Here is a 19,933-nt window from a genome sequence, read left to right on the forward strand (position 1 = left end):
CATTTGAAAATACAAAAATACCCACACAATAATAATGGTATAGCCTACCAACTTTTAAAAGAAACTACAAGGCAGATTATTGAAAACGTACCCCCAAGAGACAAGAAACATTTTTAATATTTTGTTACAAAGTAGCCTACATTTGATTTTTTCCAATCCTGCAAAATACAAATTGCAAAATACGCTAAAGTAGCCTACATATTTCAAATACATTCACTTAAAATACTGCCCATGCTGCCTATAGAGTGCGCAATATCTCTCTCCAAACACGTAGGCGTGCGCGACAGTCAATCCACCTTAAGTGAAAATGAGGAAGTCAAAGCTTGTTCCAGTTCTCGTTCCCTCGCAGGATTTTTGGTTTGTGTAGCCTTGGACTATATTTAACAAGGTAAGACTACAACCTACGCGGGTTGTATGGCTTAGGCTATGTCGTAGCCCATATCAATTGCGAGTAATAACCCAGATTTTTGCTTGATAATACAGTAAATAATAACGCTATAGCCTATGCCTACGTTGTATACAGTAGATTTCACGTCGGCTAGCCTACTTCACACGTGTTTAAAGCTCTCAGACTAACCAACGATCTAACTATGTTTATTAAATTAGATGTATATGCTTGTACAAACACACACGGCGGACCTACTACATCTGAAGAGGTCGCCTGGGATTCGCGCGTGGTCATTACTTGTTGGTATGTTGACACTTTTAAGATGGTAGCCAATCGGCAAAAGGCCTCGCCATCATTTAAGGCCTGTATAATATGGAGTGAGGATTGTCTCAAAATGATTTAAATATATATAAAAGGATATATATACATATGCATACATTTATAAATATCCAAGTACAAAATACAAATATAAAAATGTGACATACAAATAAATAAACACATTTATATAAATAAACGTGTCTTTGTACATATATTTTCGAGATTTGAAAATAAATATGCTTGACTTTGTATGTGGAATCTGCATTTGTGAATCTCCTTTTTGCTTTTATGTCGATGACGTAATTTTGAGACATTCCTACTGCACACCAGAGAATGTCTAATCCGTAGACGGGCTCTGTGCACACCAAGATCCAAAAATAAATACCACTAGATTTGAATGCGAAGACACCCTCCACTGAACAACCAGCAGATGGCAGTGTTGTGCCAACTAGGCTCTGGCTGTACAGTCAGTATCCGGTTCTGGCCTCAATCGCAACTAGCCTACAAGATCAACATGGAAGCGACCGGTGGATTACCTGGATGGGTAAGTAGTGTTATTTGTTACTTGTATGTGTTATAATGTTTTTTTTCTTCAGAGAGACATGAGTTTACTTGGTCAGTATACAGACGTTACCAGGGTTAGTAGGGACCTGGGGGATATTGGGGGACCTCGCTAATAGACCTCTCCAGAATAAGTCCCGCCTCCTAACTTCCGTATCCATCCAAATTCCGGGCGTGGATTGTCTATGGGAAATAACATGGCGTTTTGAAAGATCGTACCTGTCAAACTCTGTAGGTGAGAAAGTAGAAAAAGCTGCTGGGCAGATTGGCCTACACACTTCTGCCATCTAGTTTCCACTGGATTTTTTGATTTTCGGTGCCGTTTATGTAGTATAGTCTATAGTATACTACTTAAACGGCACCGACAATCAAAAAATCCAGTGGAAACTAGATGGCAGAAGTGTGTAGGCCAATCTGCCCACCAGCTTTTTCAACTTCGCTACCTACAGATGTTTTACCGGTATTATTTCCCATAGACAATCCACGCCCGGAAGTTGGATGGATACGGAAGTTACGGAGGCGGGACTTATTCTGGAGAGGTCAATTACTTGGAATGAAGGCGGTGCTTAACAGGAATAGCCTGGCTTGAACTAGCGTAGACTTTCACTTGGGGCTGAAGCCGTTCCATTAACTCCAGTTAGCGGCATCTTGGCCTCGTTTATTCAAACGAGGTTTAAGTCAGCTTCATCTCTGCTCGTGCACGAGGTAGAACAGTAGACCAAAACAGTAGATTGACGAAAAGAGGATATATGTCGTAAAATTAAGACAATACTAGACGATTTTTCTGTTAGATTTGGCAAGCGCCATCTACAGGATGTTCATCGAAAGTCATCAAATTTAACATCGAGAGAAAAAAATAGATTGCCTACAGAAATTGGAGAATAATGAAAGCATACATTTAAAACAACAATGCTAATGGTTTGAAATCAATTGCGAGTTTGATTGGCTTCACTCTTGAACACATAGACTATGTCGCTTGAACAAAACGAGTGAATGAATAAATAGTATAAACTCAAAAACAACTTATGGATATGCATATGGATATTCAAAACAGCCTAGCTTACGTTCTTAGATTAAAAGAGTTCACTCCAAATTATTGTCTAGGTGTAGGTGGTCATAAAATAAATTAGTATCAACATAATAGCCTATTGTCTCCCAAAAGTGTTTACATTTTTTTTATCTGAAATGCAATGGCTTTCAATTCAATTTATGCCTAGTATTTAATCTGTGTAGCACACAGTTGATTTGACATTCATGAACAATCGTCGACACATGAAGCAGTTTTAATTATTAGCTGGCTGCAGAATTATCCTTTGGCTTGCATTAGATAGATAGGCTATAGCCCACTGGCAAAGCTGTCACTGAACAGCCTACCAAAATGTGCATGACCCTTTATCAGCAGTAGACATATGTCTTTCATCAAAGATTATAACTAAAAATGCTATTATCAAGGTGATAAACCTTAATACTTCGTATGGGAAGCGAACCTGCGAACACGCAAGAATGTAATTCCTTTCCTATGCCGTCTCGCTGCACGTTACACCACCACCGAACGTAAGTGACGCAGAGTAGCAAGATTCCTAGAACCACAAGCATGTGAAGTTAAAACATTTTTAATCGCATAATATTCATAAATTCTTTGGAGCTAGTGAATGTGTAAATCCATGCTTGGTGACACTGTCGGAAAAAAACATTTCTAGGCCTAGGCTACTTCTATTTTTGAAGTTGTAGGCTACAGGTGACGAAAGCACAGGTTGACAGAACTATCTTTTTTGACTTTTTTCCGACTGATTGTTTTTTTTTGCAACACAGCTTAATTTAGCTTGAAAGTTAACCTGCTACGGAGCAGGTTAGTTCTGTGGCATAAATTCCCATAGTTACCAAGCTGGGATTCACGTTAACCTCATTAATGGAACGGAATTCTCACTAAAATTAGCTAGACTTATCGAAATAAGCCAGGTTTGGCCTTTAGCGAGGTTGATGGAATATCCCCCTAGGATCATAGAGCTGCTATCATACCTGGCTAACAGTCGCAGGCGTCGACGTCTGCTAACGTCTGTATACTGACCAAGTAAACTCATGTCTCTCTGAAGAAAAAAATCCACTATAACACACACAAGTAACAAATAACACTACTTACCCATCCAGGTAATCCTCCGGTCGCTTCCATGTTGATCTTGTAGTTGCGATTGAGGCCAGGACCGGATACCAATGACTGTACAGCCAGAGCCTAGCTGTCGTTGCACAACGCCTTTGCACAACACTGCCATCTGCTGGTTGTTCAGTGGAGGGTGTCTTTGCATTCAAATCTAGTGGTATTTATTTGTGGATCTTGGTGTGCAGTAGGAATGTCTCAAAATTACGTCATCGATATAAAAGAAAAAAGGAGATTCACAAATGCAGATTCCACATACAAAGTCAAGCATATTTATTTTCAAATCTCGAAAATATATTTACAAAGACACGTTTATTTATATAAATTTGTTTATTTATTTGTATGTCACATTTTTATATTTGTATTTTGTATTTGGATATTTATAAATGTATGTATATGTATATATATCCCAAATAATACCAAGATCCACGCACAGCCTGGTTAGGTGCAGGTAGATTGCAGGAACATACTTAATTAGAAAAAATTGAGATAGTTCTACCGCACACTGTTTTGACGTTTTACTTGATTTTATTCAGAGCGAACAACGCGTTTCGCATACAGCGTCCTCAGGTTCGCTCAGGTGTATATGTATATATATCCTTTTATATATATTTAAATAATTTTGAGATAATCCTCACTCCATAGTATAATGGCATGGAAATTCTATGTCAAACAGATTAGCCCAGTCTTTATTAAATGAAGCTGGTTGTCATATTAAGCTAGTGTCTTTTTCAGGTATGTTATCCATTGGACTTGCTGCTGCATACTACAGTACAGGTGAGTAGGCAATTGGTCTGGAATGTTATCCCAACTGGGGATAAACAACACCATTTCAGGAGTTGTATTGGTTTCAACCAAAGATCTTAGAGCGGAGCTCATAGATGTGATTAAGATTTTAGGAAGTTCAATGATTTTTTTTGTTTGTAATTTTGAGTTAACATGGATACATCTTTCCACACTCTTGGATAGACTGTGCCTGGCCCCAGATGCAGATTTCTGGGGCGTGGCCCCAAAGTTAACTAGATGTACCGCATAGCGGTACAAAATAGACCGCCGCTCAGACATCCGTTCCGCGAAAATAAATCACACTTGTCAATTTGTCTCCATCTCCTACTCCATCCTAGCCTGACGAGCCAGACCCACATCAAGATGTAGGGTCTGGGAACTCACCATTGGCAGTGCTCAATCCGAGGGGCGGGATAAACGGTTGTCTTTCAAATTCCCTCTGCACGCAATAGGAAAGTGCTACAACTCATGAGTCCCATGCATTTCCCACCTGCGGAGCTAGTTGGCTATCAAACTTTTGCCAACCTAAAAAAAAGCTTGACTCGAGTCGCACTGTTAGCCAGCAGCAGTATCCATCATCTTTGTTTTCAAGTAGCAGGGAATTCACTCAGAACCGTTGTAACCCTGCCGTCATGTTAAGCCCGTCCACTGACTTTATACACAATGTGATTGGCCTGATCGAAGTTTGATTTTTACCCCTTTGCAAGCCAACGAGTGAGAGAGTTGCTAGACTATCCTGGCTGCAAATTACATTTGCTGCCACTAGGGAGCGTCTAGATTTCTAGGCTAACTCCATGCCACTCTCTTGAAACGTTGTGTATGCTTGTATGTGCATACCTGTGCGCGCGCGTGTGTGTGTGCGCGCGTGTGTGTGTGCCTGTGTGTGTGTGTGCCTGTGTGCATGCATGTGTGTGTGTGTGCGCATGTGTGTGTGTGTGTGTCTGTGTGTGGATGCGTGTGTGTGTGCATGTGTGTGTGTGTGTGTTTATGTGTGTGTTTGTGTGTGTGCGAATGTGTATGTGTGTGCGTGCGTGTGTGTGTGTGTTTGTATGTGTGTGTCTGTGTGTGTGGATGTGTGTGTGTGTGTATGCGTGTGTGTCTGTGTAGGTGTGCATACGTGTGTGTGTGTGTGTGTGTGTGTGTGTGTGCGTGTCTGTGCATGTGGATGTGGATGTGAGTGTGTGTTCATGTGTGCGTGTGTGTGTGAATGCATGCATGTGTGTGTATGTGTGTGTGTGTGTGTGTGTGTGTGTGTGAGACAGTATCATCCTCTACCAGCAACCCTTTACTCAACACCACCATCTACAGGCCGATGGGTGTACAGTCACTAAATGTACACATGAATTAATTTATTTCATAGCCCGCCATGGATGAAATTCCACGAAACTTGACATATACTCCCAGAGGATGTCAGGTTAATCATACACATGAAAGTTGGTGCAGTTCAGAACAGGTGATTCAAGCAGTATAATGCATTTTCATTTTTTTTCAGCAGGGATGTGTTTTGATTGACTAGGCTATACGTGCTAAATCTAGTGAGTGCTATCGCATATCGGCATCGAAGATCTAAAAGATCAAAAGTAGTTGACCCAAGTTATAATAACAGAAACATGGAACCTAGCCAGAGATTTGAGATTGTTTTGAAATTTGATGCTCCCGCAAGTGGTCTGCTTGGTGAATCTGTACAATGAATATTCTTATTTTGATTTGTTCACTGCTGTTCACATCTTGAAAAAATTGCCTGATTCTGAAATTTTAAGTTTCCAGTGAGCCTTTTTTAAAAAGTCACTCTTAAATCTCTCTTTTTCAGATAGCCTGTGGTGGAAGGCATTTTATGTGACCGGCTGTTTATTTGTGGCCCTTCAAAACATGGAGGAGTGGGAGGTAATCTGAATGTTTACTGTGTACAAAATACTGGCATAATTTAGAACAGCACATAAATTGCAATTGAAATTGATGTCTGGAACCCATCCTAAAGGGGTATTTACAGTTGCCGTTGCCGACCTGGCGCCCACCAGTGTGACATCAAAATGACGATGATCTCTCTGGTGTGTGACATTTCACATGGGCAGCTCCTGCACAAGCGTGTTTTGTTTCAGTGGCACATGTGGTTGCGTCTGGTTGCGTCTAGATCGAAAGCAGGACGGACTCGCTAGAAGCCAAGATCAGGTAGCAGGTGTGCCTCTACAGGCATCAACCACATTTTTGCTAAGTGGTTGCGTGCTGTTTGCGGCTTTGAGTCCGGGGGACTGCTAGGCTGAGTTCTGGGACCTAAACATACACAACATCCATACTGTACCAGCTGGCTACCACAACATTAATTAAATATTGTTAAAGAAAAACAAAACAAAATTGATACCAAATATATACAACAACAAGTTTATACTACCCTTAATGTCACTCTTTGCACTTTTTTTCTTGTATTGTAGAAAATTGTTGTACAAAGTGATAGAAACAAATACATGACCATTGTGATGCATTAACCTTGACTGAATTACTCCAATATTAGAACTTGCCATTGTTTAGCATTATGTAAATTGAAGTTAACAGAAAGTTAGAGACTTATGGGAGCGTCTTGTTGCAATGAGGCAGAGTTGCGGTGTCGGGGTGGGACCAAGTAGTTCCACATTGGAGATGTTTATACAGGGAGATATATATTATAGTTATTATGAATTAAAATATCTATATTGGTGATTGGTGACCTCTATGGTGCTATTTTTATCACCTCTTACTGCCATCAAAGTTAGTTAAGTTCAAAACTGATGTTAAGTGTTGTTTAGAGACGTTTCAATACATTAATTTGAACTTTGATGTTTGACACTAGGATAAGCTGCCAGTCATGGAAGCAACCAATCATGGAAGCAAATAATCATGAAAAGACACAAGTGTACTAAAATGTTTCAGTAGTTTTACATTCAAATATTTCTACTGTGTACATTTTCCAAAATGTATCCTAAATGTGTGTTATTACATTATAGCCTATGTCCATTATGTTTACAGGAAGCTGTGTTTGATAAGGCCCGCAACATAATTGAGCTGAAGACATTCAGTCTATATGCGCTGGTGCTCACAGTGACACGCGGGGGCCATAACACAGGTATGTTTTCTTGTCACAGTATTCCATGTGAATTAAACCTTCAATGCCATTTGACACACTCCATAATTTCAATTTGCTTTTTATTCAGTGGTATTGGACATGCAGCACCTACGTGATCTGAGTGTACGGGAGGAGACTGTCCGCTACTTGGGGAAAGGATATGTTCTCATATTGCACATGGAGACAGGGTTTTCTTACCCACTCACTCAGAATGCCGTGCTGGCAGGAAAACGGTTGGTAGTCATAGCATGTTGATTTTCTTCTAATGGTCATGATGGTCTAGCTCCTACTCCATACGGTACAAATATGAGAGATAAAAGGAGAGCTGAAATGAAATGAAATCTATTTTTACTTAATTAAACAGAATTTGTATATTCTACTGAAGGTGCAAATTCTTTATGTGGATGTGGTAGTAATATTCAATGCACAAGAGTGAAATACGTGTGTGTATCTAAAATTCCTGTAATTGCAGACAAACCCCAAGTCATATTTGACCAAAACGTTTGCAATGATCTCTTTGGAGTCACAAATGACCTGCATGCTCAGTGTTTGAAGATGGAACAAGTTGTGTAGGCGACAATACATAAGTGCAGTCAATCACGCCTATTAGGAGAATGGTCTGACTGCAGAGCTGCAGAGCCACAGTTTTACCACAACAGATTCATCATAGTAGATTTACCATCCAATGTATGCATAGTTGGACAACACCCGCTGGTTTTGCTCACGCAGGTGTAATGTAGTAGTCGTCGAGATACATCTTGGTACAAAGAGTTGTCTTTTCTATCTATTATTTATTTGTCTAGAAAATATCGTGTGGTTACTTAAAGGAGAATTCCAGCGATTATTTACATAGATCTCTGTTTCTCGAGGTCACCGAGTACTGTCCATACGGAAAAAAACAATCTGTGCTACCTAGCTTGAGTTGCTTCAGCCAACACCTAGAGCTGTCAGGCAACTACAGTGCTACACTCTGGGGGCATGAACGTGAGGGCTCATGAGTATATTGCCTGACTTATCTTTTCTTTTTAAAAACACAAATTTGACTTGTCTTATGCAAATCTTTCTTTTTCACTTTCCACCCTGAACATGGGCAAAATGCACCATTGACATCAATATGTTTTGTATAGAGCTACCACAGGTTACTCTATACAACCACAGGTGGCAGTGTGGTGACTCTATATAAAACATATTGATGTCAATGGGGCATTTTGCCCATGTTCAGGGTGGAAAATAAAAAAGAAAGATTTGCATAAGACAAGTCAAATTGGTGTTTTCAAAAAGAAGGGGTCATGGAGAATAAAGAAAAACATATTTAAAAAATCTTTGTATATTCCCACAAGGTGTTTGGGTGCTCTGAAAATGATAACCAAAATTATTTTTCAGACTTGTGAGGTCTGCTGTTCAGACCCTGAAGGGATTTATTTTCTGTTCATTGCTTTTTGTGAGAGTGTTTCTACTTATCTCAGTAAGGAAAATAAATCAAGAGCCTATGTTGAGTACAAATATGTCATCTGAAGGCTTAAACAGAGCCCAGCCAAAAACTCCAATAAAATTTGTATCAACTTTGAGGGACAGCTATGACCATGCAGGATTATCCAGACCAAACGTGACGATTTTGCTACATACTATTCCTATTTATGTACCAGCATGCAAAATTTGAGCCTCCTACATGGTTTAGTTCTTGCGCTGTGGGCTTGTGAACTTTGACAAAAAAAAAGAGGCCTGAACAAAATCGACACCCCCCTCCCCCTGTAAAACTGGCTGTATCTTGGAAAGTATTGATCTTACATAAGAGTAATTTTACAGTGTGTCTCCTGGGTAACATAGGTACACCTGGTAATTTTTTCAGAATTTTTTGAGACCTAAGTGCGTGGGCCCTGGTTGAACTGACGTGGAATGACCCTATTATATTTAGTGGCGGTGGTAGCTTAGTGGCTAAGGAGCTGGCCTAGCAAGCAGTAGCCTGAAAAGTTGTGGGTTTAATTCCCAGCTTCCACTGTTGTGCCCTTGCCCTGGATACAATGGCCATTGTAATATAATTGACATATGTAAGTTGCTTTGGATAAAAGTGTCTGCTAAATGAATAAATGTAAAAAAATAAATGTAAACTGCAAGACACGTTTCCCGGTTGTTACTCTAGGGTAGACCATCTTACTTTCTGGGCAGGCTACTTTATCATTTCAGTTGCTAGAACAAAATTAGACATTTTATTGATTTAAAAATGACTGAACAAGGATATTAGATGAAACCTATACATGCCTAGCAAGGGACAGCTAGTGACAGACAGAGATGAGTCCTGTATGACACAACGTGACGTATGACAACTTTCAAGAGGACTGCTTACGTAATTAGTTCTTTTCAACAGATTTTATGCTGTAGGTCTCATAAATCACACACAATCATCCATAAACACCTTTCTACATTCATTTCTGATCAATATTGTGTGTAAATTTAGGAAAACATTTAACCTACACCGGTAATAATAACAGAATATCTCACCAAAACACCAATTTGTTTTAACAGTGATGTGGAAGCAGTTGAAGCACTTCTCAGACGTTTTCTTGTCCTGGAGGAGGGATCATGTGCTTCACAAGGAATTGAGCGAGATACAGAAATGGAAGCGCACAGTGGTCTGAATGACAGTAGTGATTCAGAGGATTAAAATAAATGTTTTTTACCATATGAGGTCAAATATAGCAACACTTCTTACATGTGTGTGGTACATCTCTAATTGGAAGGCTTTGTTAAATCATGTCATTCATTTCCAGAAATGAAATGCTCTGATTGGAGTGGGGTCTACTTTCAGGTCTTTGTAGGAGTAATCACAGGAGAGATTGACTGCCAGTGTTAACTTTGATACTTTAATTGATTGAGTTGATACTTTGATTGATTGAGTTTGTATATAAAACTGACCAACTTTTGCCTTGGTTCAGTGGTATCTACCTCAACAACACAATTGTGTTTTTGTGCCTTGGCTTTATTTGTGCCTGTGTAGTTTTCTCCTGGCGTTGCTTGCTGCTATTTCCAGCTGTGTTTAATAAATATCCATAAAGAAATCATAGCCTTATTGTGAAGGTCAGTGGTATTGCCTCTCTGTAAACAATTTAAACTTAGCACAAAAAGTAAGGAAATTTGTGTTTAGTAGATTATTTCTCTGTGGTAACAATGCTTTTTGGCAATACATCTTATACCGTTGGAAAGATAGATAGATAGATAGATAGATAGATACTTAGATACTTTATTGATCCCCAAGGGGAAATTCAAGCCTGTTTAGTTCCCTTTCAAGAGCTGAGTAGGCTATGTGGGTTGCGCTCATGAAAAATTTGCCAAATCTTCTCTGCTATTGCCAAACAGCTTATTCTGCCATTGACTTGTTTGGTGGATTGGATGATTGAAGTTTGAAGAAACAAAACATATTGGCAATTTAACAAGTTATTAATTTCACAGGAGCCTCAGTAGCGTGTGGAAGAATGTAAATATGTAAATGTAAATCAGGTTTTTCAGCCAAGTATACTTGCTTATACAAGGAATTTGGTCTCTGCATTTATCCCATCCGTGAATTAGTGAACACACAGAGCACACAGTGAACACACAGTGAGGTGAAGCACACAATAACCCGGAGCAGTGGCCAAGGGTACTCCAGCCGTTCCTACTGGTCAGGGATCGAACCGGCAACCCTCCGGTTACAACCCCGAAGCCCTAACCATTAGGCCACAAATGCCCCTTACACAACCACAGAACCATACACAACCACAACAGCCTGGTACATCCTTCTCATGCTGGTCACAAGCCTGTTCACACACTGCTATGGGATGGCATCCCATCCCATGAGTCCAGAATCTGGAAACATCACTGAACATAACATTCCTCCACATGTTCTAGTGCACGTGTTGCCGACATCAGCGCAAACGGGCTTGACGGCATCAGCCATATCGTCCTGCAAACCTTGACCGCAAATCTGTAGAAGACAGATTTGGCCTCCATTTGGGAGGGCTCTCCAAATAATGCCGCAACTTGGTTTTGCAGAACACCAGCTTGAAGTTGCCTTAAGGGCCCTATCCAGATCAGTCAAATGCGGCATGCCGATTCTTGGAGCAGACACTTACTGACTAGCTGTTCTTACATAGGGCCCATGCTCAAGGGTGCTGCCAATCAGGCACTTGATTGGCAGCACCTGGGGATACCAGAAGTTCAAAACAAGCAACAGAAAAATAACCTGTTTGGCAATGGCAGACAAGATTTGGCAAATTTTTCATGGGCGCAACCCACATACTCAGCTCTGCTGCTCATCCCACAAGTGCATATTCCTTACAAATGGGGCACCATTTGAAAGGGAACTAAACAGGCTTTCCAGCAGTATAAGATTGCATTGTTACCACAGAGAAATAATCTACCAAACAGAAATGTCCTTACTCTTTGTGCTAAGTTTACTTAAACAGGTAATTATGTACGTTAACACAATTAGGCTATGTTCAGATTGCAGACAAATTAGATTTTTTGTCAAATCAAATCTTTTTTTGTCAAATCAAATCCTTTGAATATATGTATATATCAGACCAGATTTGTATGTCCATACATCACCAATATATGTGGATTGTTGTTGTGCTACTGTGACGAAGTAGGCATCCGTAGAGTCACTGTCACAGAATCACATGTTATTTTGCCATCTATCCCAGTCTTGCCTGCCCTATCTAGTACAAAGGGTTTTTTATTTTTTAAATTGGAGTAGATCTACTATTCTGCATTATCTCTCTGCTTGTTGTGTTATTTCATGACTGCTAAACTTTTTGATTCCAGAATATTATCAGTTGACTCCATTCAATTGCACTTGTGATTTTATTATACTGTTCAGTTGTGGGTACTGAAAATTATGCTAGAAGTATGTATATTTAAATACCATGAAAAATGTAAAATGAAGAAGCACAGTGTGCGTTTTTTGAAGCACTGATTATGCTCTATTCACAAGTGTGCGTAAATCTGGCACACGTATGAATTACACTGTCAAATTCATCTCATGACATTAAGGGGCGTAGAGACATGGTATCATCACTGCCTGCTAAGCAGTTAGCTCAAGTTCATTCCCCATATGTTAGAAATCCCTGTTGCTAAAAGCATTTGCTAAATACCTGTACATGCCAACTAGTGCAGCAGCAGTACAGGAGACCGTGACTCAACGTAGATCTACTCTTGACAGTGACTCAATGTATAACACCGCCTAACTTATGCCATATCTTGTTTAGACCAGAGCCTGTCTAAGGAGAGCCTCCCCACTCTCTATTAATCCCATACAAACCGAATTTGGCTGCAGTTCACCAGAGTTCACCTAGATGGCGATCGCGGGCGAGTCCAAAATACATGGGGTCCTATGGAGCTACATGGCTACATTTATTGTTTTCACCTATTTAACAACTGAAACCCTCAGATTTTATTTTATTTTTCGCAAAATGGATATGGATTTTCAATCAAAAGTGAAATAATCCGGGAGTCATGTCCTTTCGTTTTCTTATAGGTTGGGTCGTTGTTGCCCATAACACGCTAGCATTGATGCTATGCTATGCTATGATCATGCTAATGAATAATGTCATTGGCACGTTTGAAAGGCTTTTTAGAACAATTAAGTGACTTTAAAAAATATAACACTCAACCAAGTGTATTGTCTTTGCCTCCTCTTTCGAATACAATATTCAAATTACTTGAAAAAAAATTATATCCCGAGAAAAGTGGAGATTGAGGGGTACAGCTCCATAGACCTCCATTCATTCTGGACTCGCCCGTGAGCGCCCCTAGATGCAGTACCACACCGGAAGAGTTCCGAGAGTGAAGGTTCTCTCCTTATTAGACATTCTCTGTTTAGACTCTCTCACAGGTGACATCCCCGTGGAATTCGGGGTACATTGTTGTAATGGAACCGAGCGGAAGTTACCATTAACAAATGTGGGTGTGGCCAAAGAAGCAGAGGCAGTAGTGAAGATGGACAGTGATTTATTATTCGGCTTGGCTCAAACAACCAAGCAGAAGAGTCCATGGAAAAATGCACAGAAAAATGTTAATAATAATAATCTTCCAAAATTGCAATATTGAACCAGTATGAAAAATCTGCTTTAGCATCTAATCTTGCAAGATTGAACCAGTATGAAAAACATGCTTTAGCTTCTAACCAAAATACAGCAGCATTGTAAGAGTCATAGTACTCACAGTACCCTACACATCACATAGGCCAGACAAGACTTCAGACTAGACCGAGGGGAACATATACCTGGCGGCCAGCACCATTTAACATGACAGGTAAACACTAAACAATCAATTAACACACAATAGACAAGACAGACCCTGGGCCACAAGCATAAATATATATCATTTGTCACTAGCAGAATGAGCTAAATACATTGTTAAATAACAGACTCGGTTACATATGGAAAGACTGAACATCGATCGGCTTGATCAGGACCGTCTCGAAATCCCCCACAACCAATTGACATAATGGAACGGTCCAATACCGCCCGGAAACAATAAACAGTCCATGCGATCCAGTCGGCCCTCCTTTGCCACCGGACCTTCAGAAGCCGGAACGAGAGGACAGAGCCAAGGGGGCAGGCGAATTCCCGGAAGTAGAAGAATCGACGTAGGCTGGAGGGACCACCTCTCTGCTAACTCCCATAGAAGTCCATTCATTGTAAGATTTTTTTGAAATACCATAACTTCATATAACATATATCCTGTGCCGATATTGTAACTTCTGTGTAATCCACATAAACACTACAAAGGCAAAACAGACTCCACTAGCTCGTCCGTAACGTTGGTTACCCGTAAGAAGAACGGTTAGCTTGTTCGGTTGGAGGGAAGCTAGCTTTGACGTAATCTCTCTTTCGCGCCGTAGGGAGATAACCGTATTGTTTGGATAAGAAGCTCAGTCCACCTTGTCTATGACGGTAACTCATAAGCAAAACCTAGCATACACGACCGTATGTTAAGGTAAAGCATTACACAGAGGGAACCTAATAATAATAAAAAAGTAAACCTAATTTTTTTTAAAAGGGCACTAATCATTTCAGAGGTTTTCGATGGATTGACCGTAGGTCGGAAAAGTGGAAAAAAGATTAGCTTCAAGGCTATAACTTTGTTTTGTTTTAGCATGACTGTTTTTGAAGATGATCATGTAGGCTATGGTAGCTTCAACATTAACTCGACTTGGTGAGGATGATATTAATAATAATACATAAATAAATGTTTAACTTTGATGACTTTGAAGGCGAAGGAAGTGTAAGAAGAATTTCTGTGTATCTATCATATGAGTTACAAGATTCAGTTCGATGGCTAACGTCACGAAGTTAAGTGTGAGTCTGCGCAGTACTGGGGGGACCAACTGAAAAATCGTTCTATTTGACTCAGTGCCCTCCCATTGAAAACGACGGAGTCTGTTCGTCCATTTCTTTTACTGTCTATGGACAGAGCCCGTCTACGGAGAGCCTTGCCACTCCGTATTAAGTCCCATTGTACCGAATTTTGGATGCAGTTCCACCAGAGTTCCACTGGGGGCGATCGCCATGAGTGCAGAATGAATGGGAGTCAATGGAGCTAGACGGCTAAATTTGTCTCTTTCACCTGATTGTCGTTGGCAAATCTCAGATTTGATTGTAGTTTGTATAACTTCAACATGGATTATAGGTCAAAAGTTGAATGAACGAGTACTTATGTCCTTTTGATTTCTTACAGGTTGGGTCGTTGTTGCACATAACACGCTAGCATTGTGCTAATGAATGACGTCATTGACACATTTGAAAGGCTTTTTAGAACAATTAAGTGACTTTAAAAAATATAATACTCAACCAAGTGTATTTTCTTTGCCTCCCCTTTCGAATACAATACTCAAATTACTTGAAAAAAATTATATCCTGAGAAAAGTGGATTTTGAGGGGTACAGCTCCATAGACCTCCATGCATTCTGCACTCGTGGACGAGCGCCCTCATGTGGAACCACAGAAGGAACTGCAACCAGTTCAGAAACCGGAAGTTTTCCGAGAGTGGCAGTTCTCCCCTTATTAGACATTGACCTCTCCAGAATAAGTCCCGCCTCCGTAACTTCCGTATCCATCCAACTTCCGGGCGTGGATTGTCTATGAGAAATAACATGGCGTTTCGAAATATCATACCGGTAAAACATCTGTAGGTAGCGAAGTTGAAAAAGCTGGTGGGCAGATTGGCCTACACACTTCTGCCATATAGTTTCCACTGGATTTTTTGATTGTCGGTGCCGTTTAAGTAGTATACTATAGACTATACTACTTAAACGGCACCGAAAATCAAAAAATCCAGTGGAAACTAGATGGCAGAAGTGTGTAGGTCAATCTGCCCAGCAGCTTTTTTTAATTTGTCACCTACAGAGTTTGACAGGTACGATCTTTCAAAACGCCATGTTATTTCCCATAGACAATCCACGCCCGGAAGTTGGATGGATACGGAAGTTAGGAGGCGGGATATATTCTGGAGAAGTCTATTCTCTGGAGAGGACGACGCCATGAACGCGAATCGGTAGCTATCGGTTGAAAACATTCAAACTTGTGTTTAATTCAGACAAACAATAAATGTGCCACCATTGCTAATAGCTCCGTGTTGTGTTGTTTCTTACACATCTTAAAAGTGCTAGCCACATAGCAATGGCCCATGTACGAGGGTGTGTTGTGTGTGTGTCTGTGTGTGTGCACAAATATCAGCTGATGTGTAGAGGACGAGTGAGAAATGAAACATGCCGGAGATACGGGACAGAACCCCAAATGGTTATGATTGGGTATTGCAGTTTTGATAGCTCTGATTGGCTGAATAAGTCTTCAATCACGTCTTCAATGCGGAAGCCGTAGTGACGTGTCTTTCGACGTTCCTTCAACTCCTTCAGTATTCATTCAATTCGACATTCCTTCAATAACCACGGTAAGAAATGGAAAACGGCAAGTTTTTTTAAAATCAGTAAACTAGTCTTAAACAGCACTTGAACGTCATGTGTTTACAACATATTGAATCACGCAGATTTCGCCAGGAATCCAGTGCACTTTTTATTTTTGTAGACAAAAATAGAAAAGCCTATGGCTAGCTAGCTAATTAGCAAGTCCAATAACACACGTGATACGATAAAAAATAAGACAAATTGGTGTAATTATTTAAATAATATAAAATAGTATCATGGTGTTTGAATGTGTAAGACTCAATAAAATGATATTCAAGTATTCTGCCCTATAATTATTGAAACTGAATAATAATTCTGCCTGAATTATTTCATTAAGTCACTTTGGTTTTCAGGTTACTGTAAGATGCTCATGTATAGACTAGCGGGGTATAATAATAATAGTTGATAATAATAATAATAGATAATAGTTTTACCCATCATAAAGAAAGCTACAGTTTAAACACTTCCATCACTGCACATATTACTTAGCTCCTTGAAACAATATTCCTTCCTTGGGGTGCTAAACCAAAAGTCCTTGTCACTTATTGGGATAATGCAGTTTATTTGTATTTAACCTGTAGTTTCTAACCATTCATTCCAGTAGCTTTGGGTATTCCAAACGTTTAAAAGTAATTTTACTTATTTTTTAATGTTTTTTATACTTTAATTGTGTTTTACCCAGCAATGTCGAAGCACAGGCCAAGGAGTCAGGCCCAAAGGAGGCGGAGGAATGACCTGTCACAATGGGGGCAGGTACAGAAGAGGGTAAGCAAGACTTAAGCCCTTGGTGTACTCCCATGCATACCACAATGCAAAATGTAAATTCATGGACAGTGTACATTCATGTCTCCTAGGTATACTTGGTTTTCTGGCCCTGGTGTGCGCCTAAACACACAAGCTCTCAATTACTTGTCTTTACTAACACAGTCTTTGAAATATCTCTACAACGTTTGAATCCACATGGGTGGGGAGCAGGCTTGTAGGTTTGTTTTTCAGTTTCATTTTTTAGATGAACAGGATCGACACTTGAGCTATCAAGCCAGAGGTAGAAGCAGTATCAGCAGCCACAGATCTCCAGGTGTTGTCTACTGTATATGTTGTTATTATTGATTATATATTTTTTGTTGTTATCAGTCTTCACAGGGCCTGATGTACTAAGAATTAGCTCAAAATTAGTACAGTGCTTTTAGTGCTTTAGTGCTTTTCTTACTCATACATATGCGTTTATGGGAAGGTAATAGGTGAAGTGGGAGTATCGTGCAAAAACATGGGAGGAGAAGTGCTAATAGCTATTGATTAGGTATTCTGCCATGTATGAAAACAGTACACACGTCTGTTTTATGATAAAAAAACAGTGTAATCCAAATTGCGGTTAAATGCATCAGCTAGAGAAACGTTCAACAGAGAAACTCGTAGAGAAACGAGACAACAGAATCAGTATTCAGAACACCATTTTTTCTTCATTGTACTATGTCAGAAAACAACCTTAACTTTTGTTTGCCTTTATAATGTCGTACTTTCACGCCATCCACTTCCCAATCTGCTAGTATAGGGTATCAAGTAAGTCATAGCATACATGATCTACTACTGGTGTATCTTATTATCATGTATGATTGCAAAACTTTTTAATGTTGCCATCGATTAACTCCATTCAGCTGCACTTGTTCAGCTATGGGCACCGCAAATTGTGTCACAGGGCGGTGAGAAGGGATTGACCATTATGGGTTTTTTTTCAGAGCCGATACTGATATCAATTATTACAAAAAAAGGACTCTAAACGATATGTAACACCGATATTTCAGTTGTCAAAGGGGGGGGGGGGGGTAGATAGTAAATGCGATATGCAGCAAAAATGTAATTCAAAAGCATTTAATTATGCAAACTTTTCTTTCTTGGGGGCAGCCGTGGCCTACTGGTTAGCGCTTCAGACTTCGGAGGGTTGCCGGTTCGAACCCCAACCAGTAGGCTCGGCTGAAGTGCCCTTGAGCAAGGCACCTAACCCCTCACTGCTCCCTGAGCGCCGCTGTTGTTGCAGGCAGCTCACTGCGCCAGGGTTAATGTGTGCTTCACCTCACTGTGTGTACACTGTGTGCTGAGTGTGTTTTACTAATTCACGGATTGGGATAAATGCAGAGACCAAATTTCCCTCACGGGATCAAAAGAGTATATACTTATACTTATTTATACTTTCTTCTTTTGTTACTCTATCAACTTGCATCATCATGTGTATCATGTTAATCCAAGAACTGAACAATAATTTTCAATGGGCTGTGTGGTTGTTAAGGGGCCTGTGACAAAGAGGATGTTTTACCATCGTGTGTGTGAGTGCACGAGAGGGAGGGGGAGAGGGAGGTGCATGCGTGATGACTATAGGCAAGTGATAGGTTGAATAGTTTAACCAAGCCGCTTAAAAATAGTTGTTAGACTGTGTCCATATGTAGGCTATAAGCTATACTTTTGTGAGCCTAAAAGGCACTTTAATAGCCAGCTTAGGACAAGATTTAGTTTAGGTCAGATTTATTATGGCTGGTCCTGGGTGCCTGTAGTCTTTTCTGCCAGTCCGTTTCAGCACAGAGAATGGTTGCGTTATTGGTATGTATAGTGTTGGACTTAAGTGTATGTTATTATACAGTGTGAAGTGTAGCCAGGTGTTTTTCCATATCGTTTTATTATTGTTTAATATGTTATGTTATTGAACATATACTTCATACCACACACTGTGATTTCTTTCATTGGAGGAGCTACCATCATGCTGCCCCATGTTATTGAGGTAGTGGGTACAACCGGTGGTGGAGGAAATACTACAGATGGTAATGTTGCCTACAAATTAGGTGACTGTGGACTGCTTGCTTGGCGATTGTGCTGCACACGCAATGTAGTTCTTCTGTTTTTAAATCATGTCAAAACTCATTTTGACGATACATGGACATAATAGGATAATAGAATCGTTTCACTGTCAATACTGATGCCTGGATGAAAAGCCTGATATTGCAGTATGCAGATTTGCTATTCCCAAACATGATTTTCAGTTTACAAAGAAAACTGGCTACCCAGCACATTGAAAACCGAAGAAGAATTGTGTTACTTTAACCATAACTATTTATTGATGCTTGTGATATTTTCATCAAACCTATGCGAATCTAGAGTTAGTCCACCATCCTCAAATTGAATTATATGCGCATTGGAAGGTTGGATGCAAATTTCAAGTGCTTTCATATTTTGATGCCTGCTATTTCCATGGGAGTATACCAGCGCCTTTAGTGTTATACAGTCACCGTATACAGATCAGCTGATTGTAACAATACCGATATATATATATAGGTGACCTTTTACAGCAGTATTATTCTTTTAGATTTCCACGTGGTGCGGCAAATCAAGGCGTGACTTTGCAGCCACGCCATTTTGTCTTTCTTTGTGGATTGACACAAAAAAAGGCAAAACTAATGTCAACTTTGCAGGTATTGTTTTGTAGTTCATGTCCCATCTCCATGTAGAGCACCAAATCGTACACTCCTTTTTAAAAAACTAATAGACGGAAATATATTGGCTTGGACTAAGATCAATTCCAGCCGATCAACACAACACAGGTTTTTTCTTGATTTGTTGTAGAACTAAGCAACAGTGTATCTGGAATGTGGATGACATTTAAAAATGTCCAGCAGTTAACACATGTAGCACAGCACACAAAAT

The 19,933-nt window shown here is 39.9% G+C and overlaps 1 protein-coding gene across 1 annotated transcript; it reads left to right on the forward strand.

Moving 5' to 3' along the window:
- Window positions 1–287: 287 nt before the first annotated feature.
- cybc1 (cytochrome b-245 chaperone 1) lies at window positions 288–10,366 on the forward strand. Its single transcript, XM_076298702.1, has 7 exons — window positions 288–388; window positions 607–691; window positions 4,158–4,199; window positions 6,019–6,092; window positions 7,209–7,305; window positions 7,394–7,538; window positions 9,829–10,366. The coding sequence occupies exons 2-7, from the start codon at window positions 607–609 to the stop codon at window positions 9,965–9,967; spliced, it is 582 nt and encodes a 193-aa protein (XP_076154817.1). The 5' UTR covers window positions 288–388; the 3' UTR covers window positions 9,968–10,366.
- The last annotated feature ends 9,567 nt before the right edge of the window (window positions 10,367–19,933 follow it).

The sequence above is a fragment of the Alosa pseudoharengus genome, unplaced genomic scaffold, assembly GCF_046254945.1.
Source record: "Alosa pseudoharengus isolate Yale_2024_CS ecotype anadromous, Long Island Sound unplaced genomic scaffold, YU_APseudo_1.1 YU_APseudo_1.1_scf_21, whole genome shotgun sequence".
Taxonomy (NCBI): Eukaryota; Metazoa; Chordata; class Actinopteri; order Clupeiformes; family Clupeidae; genus Alosa; species Alosa pseudoharengus.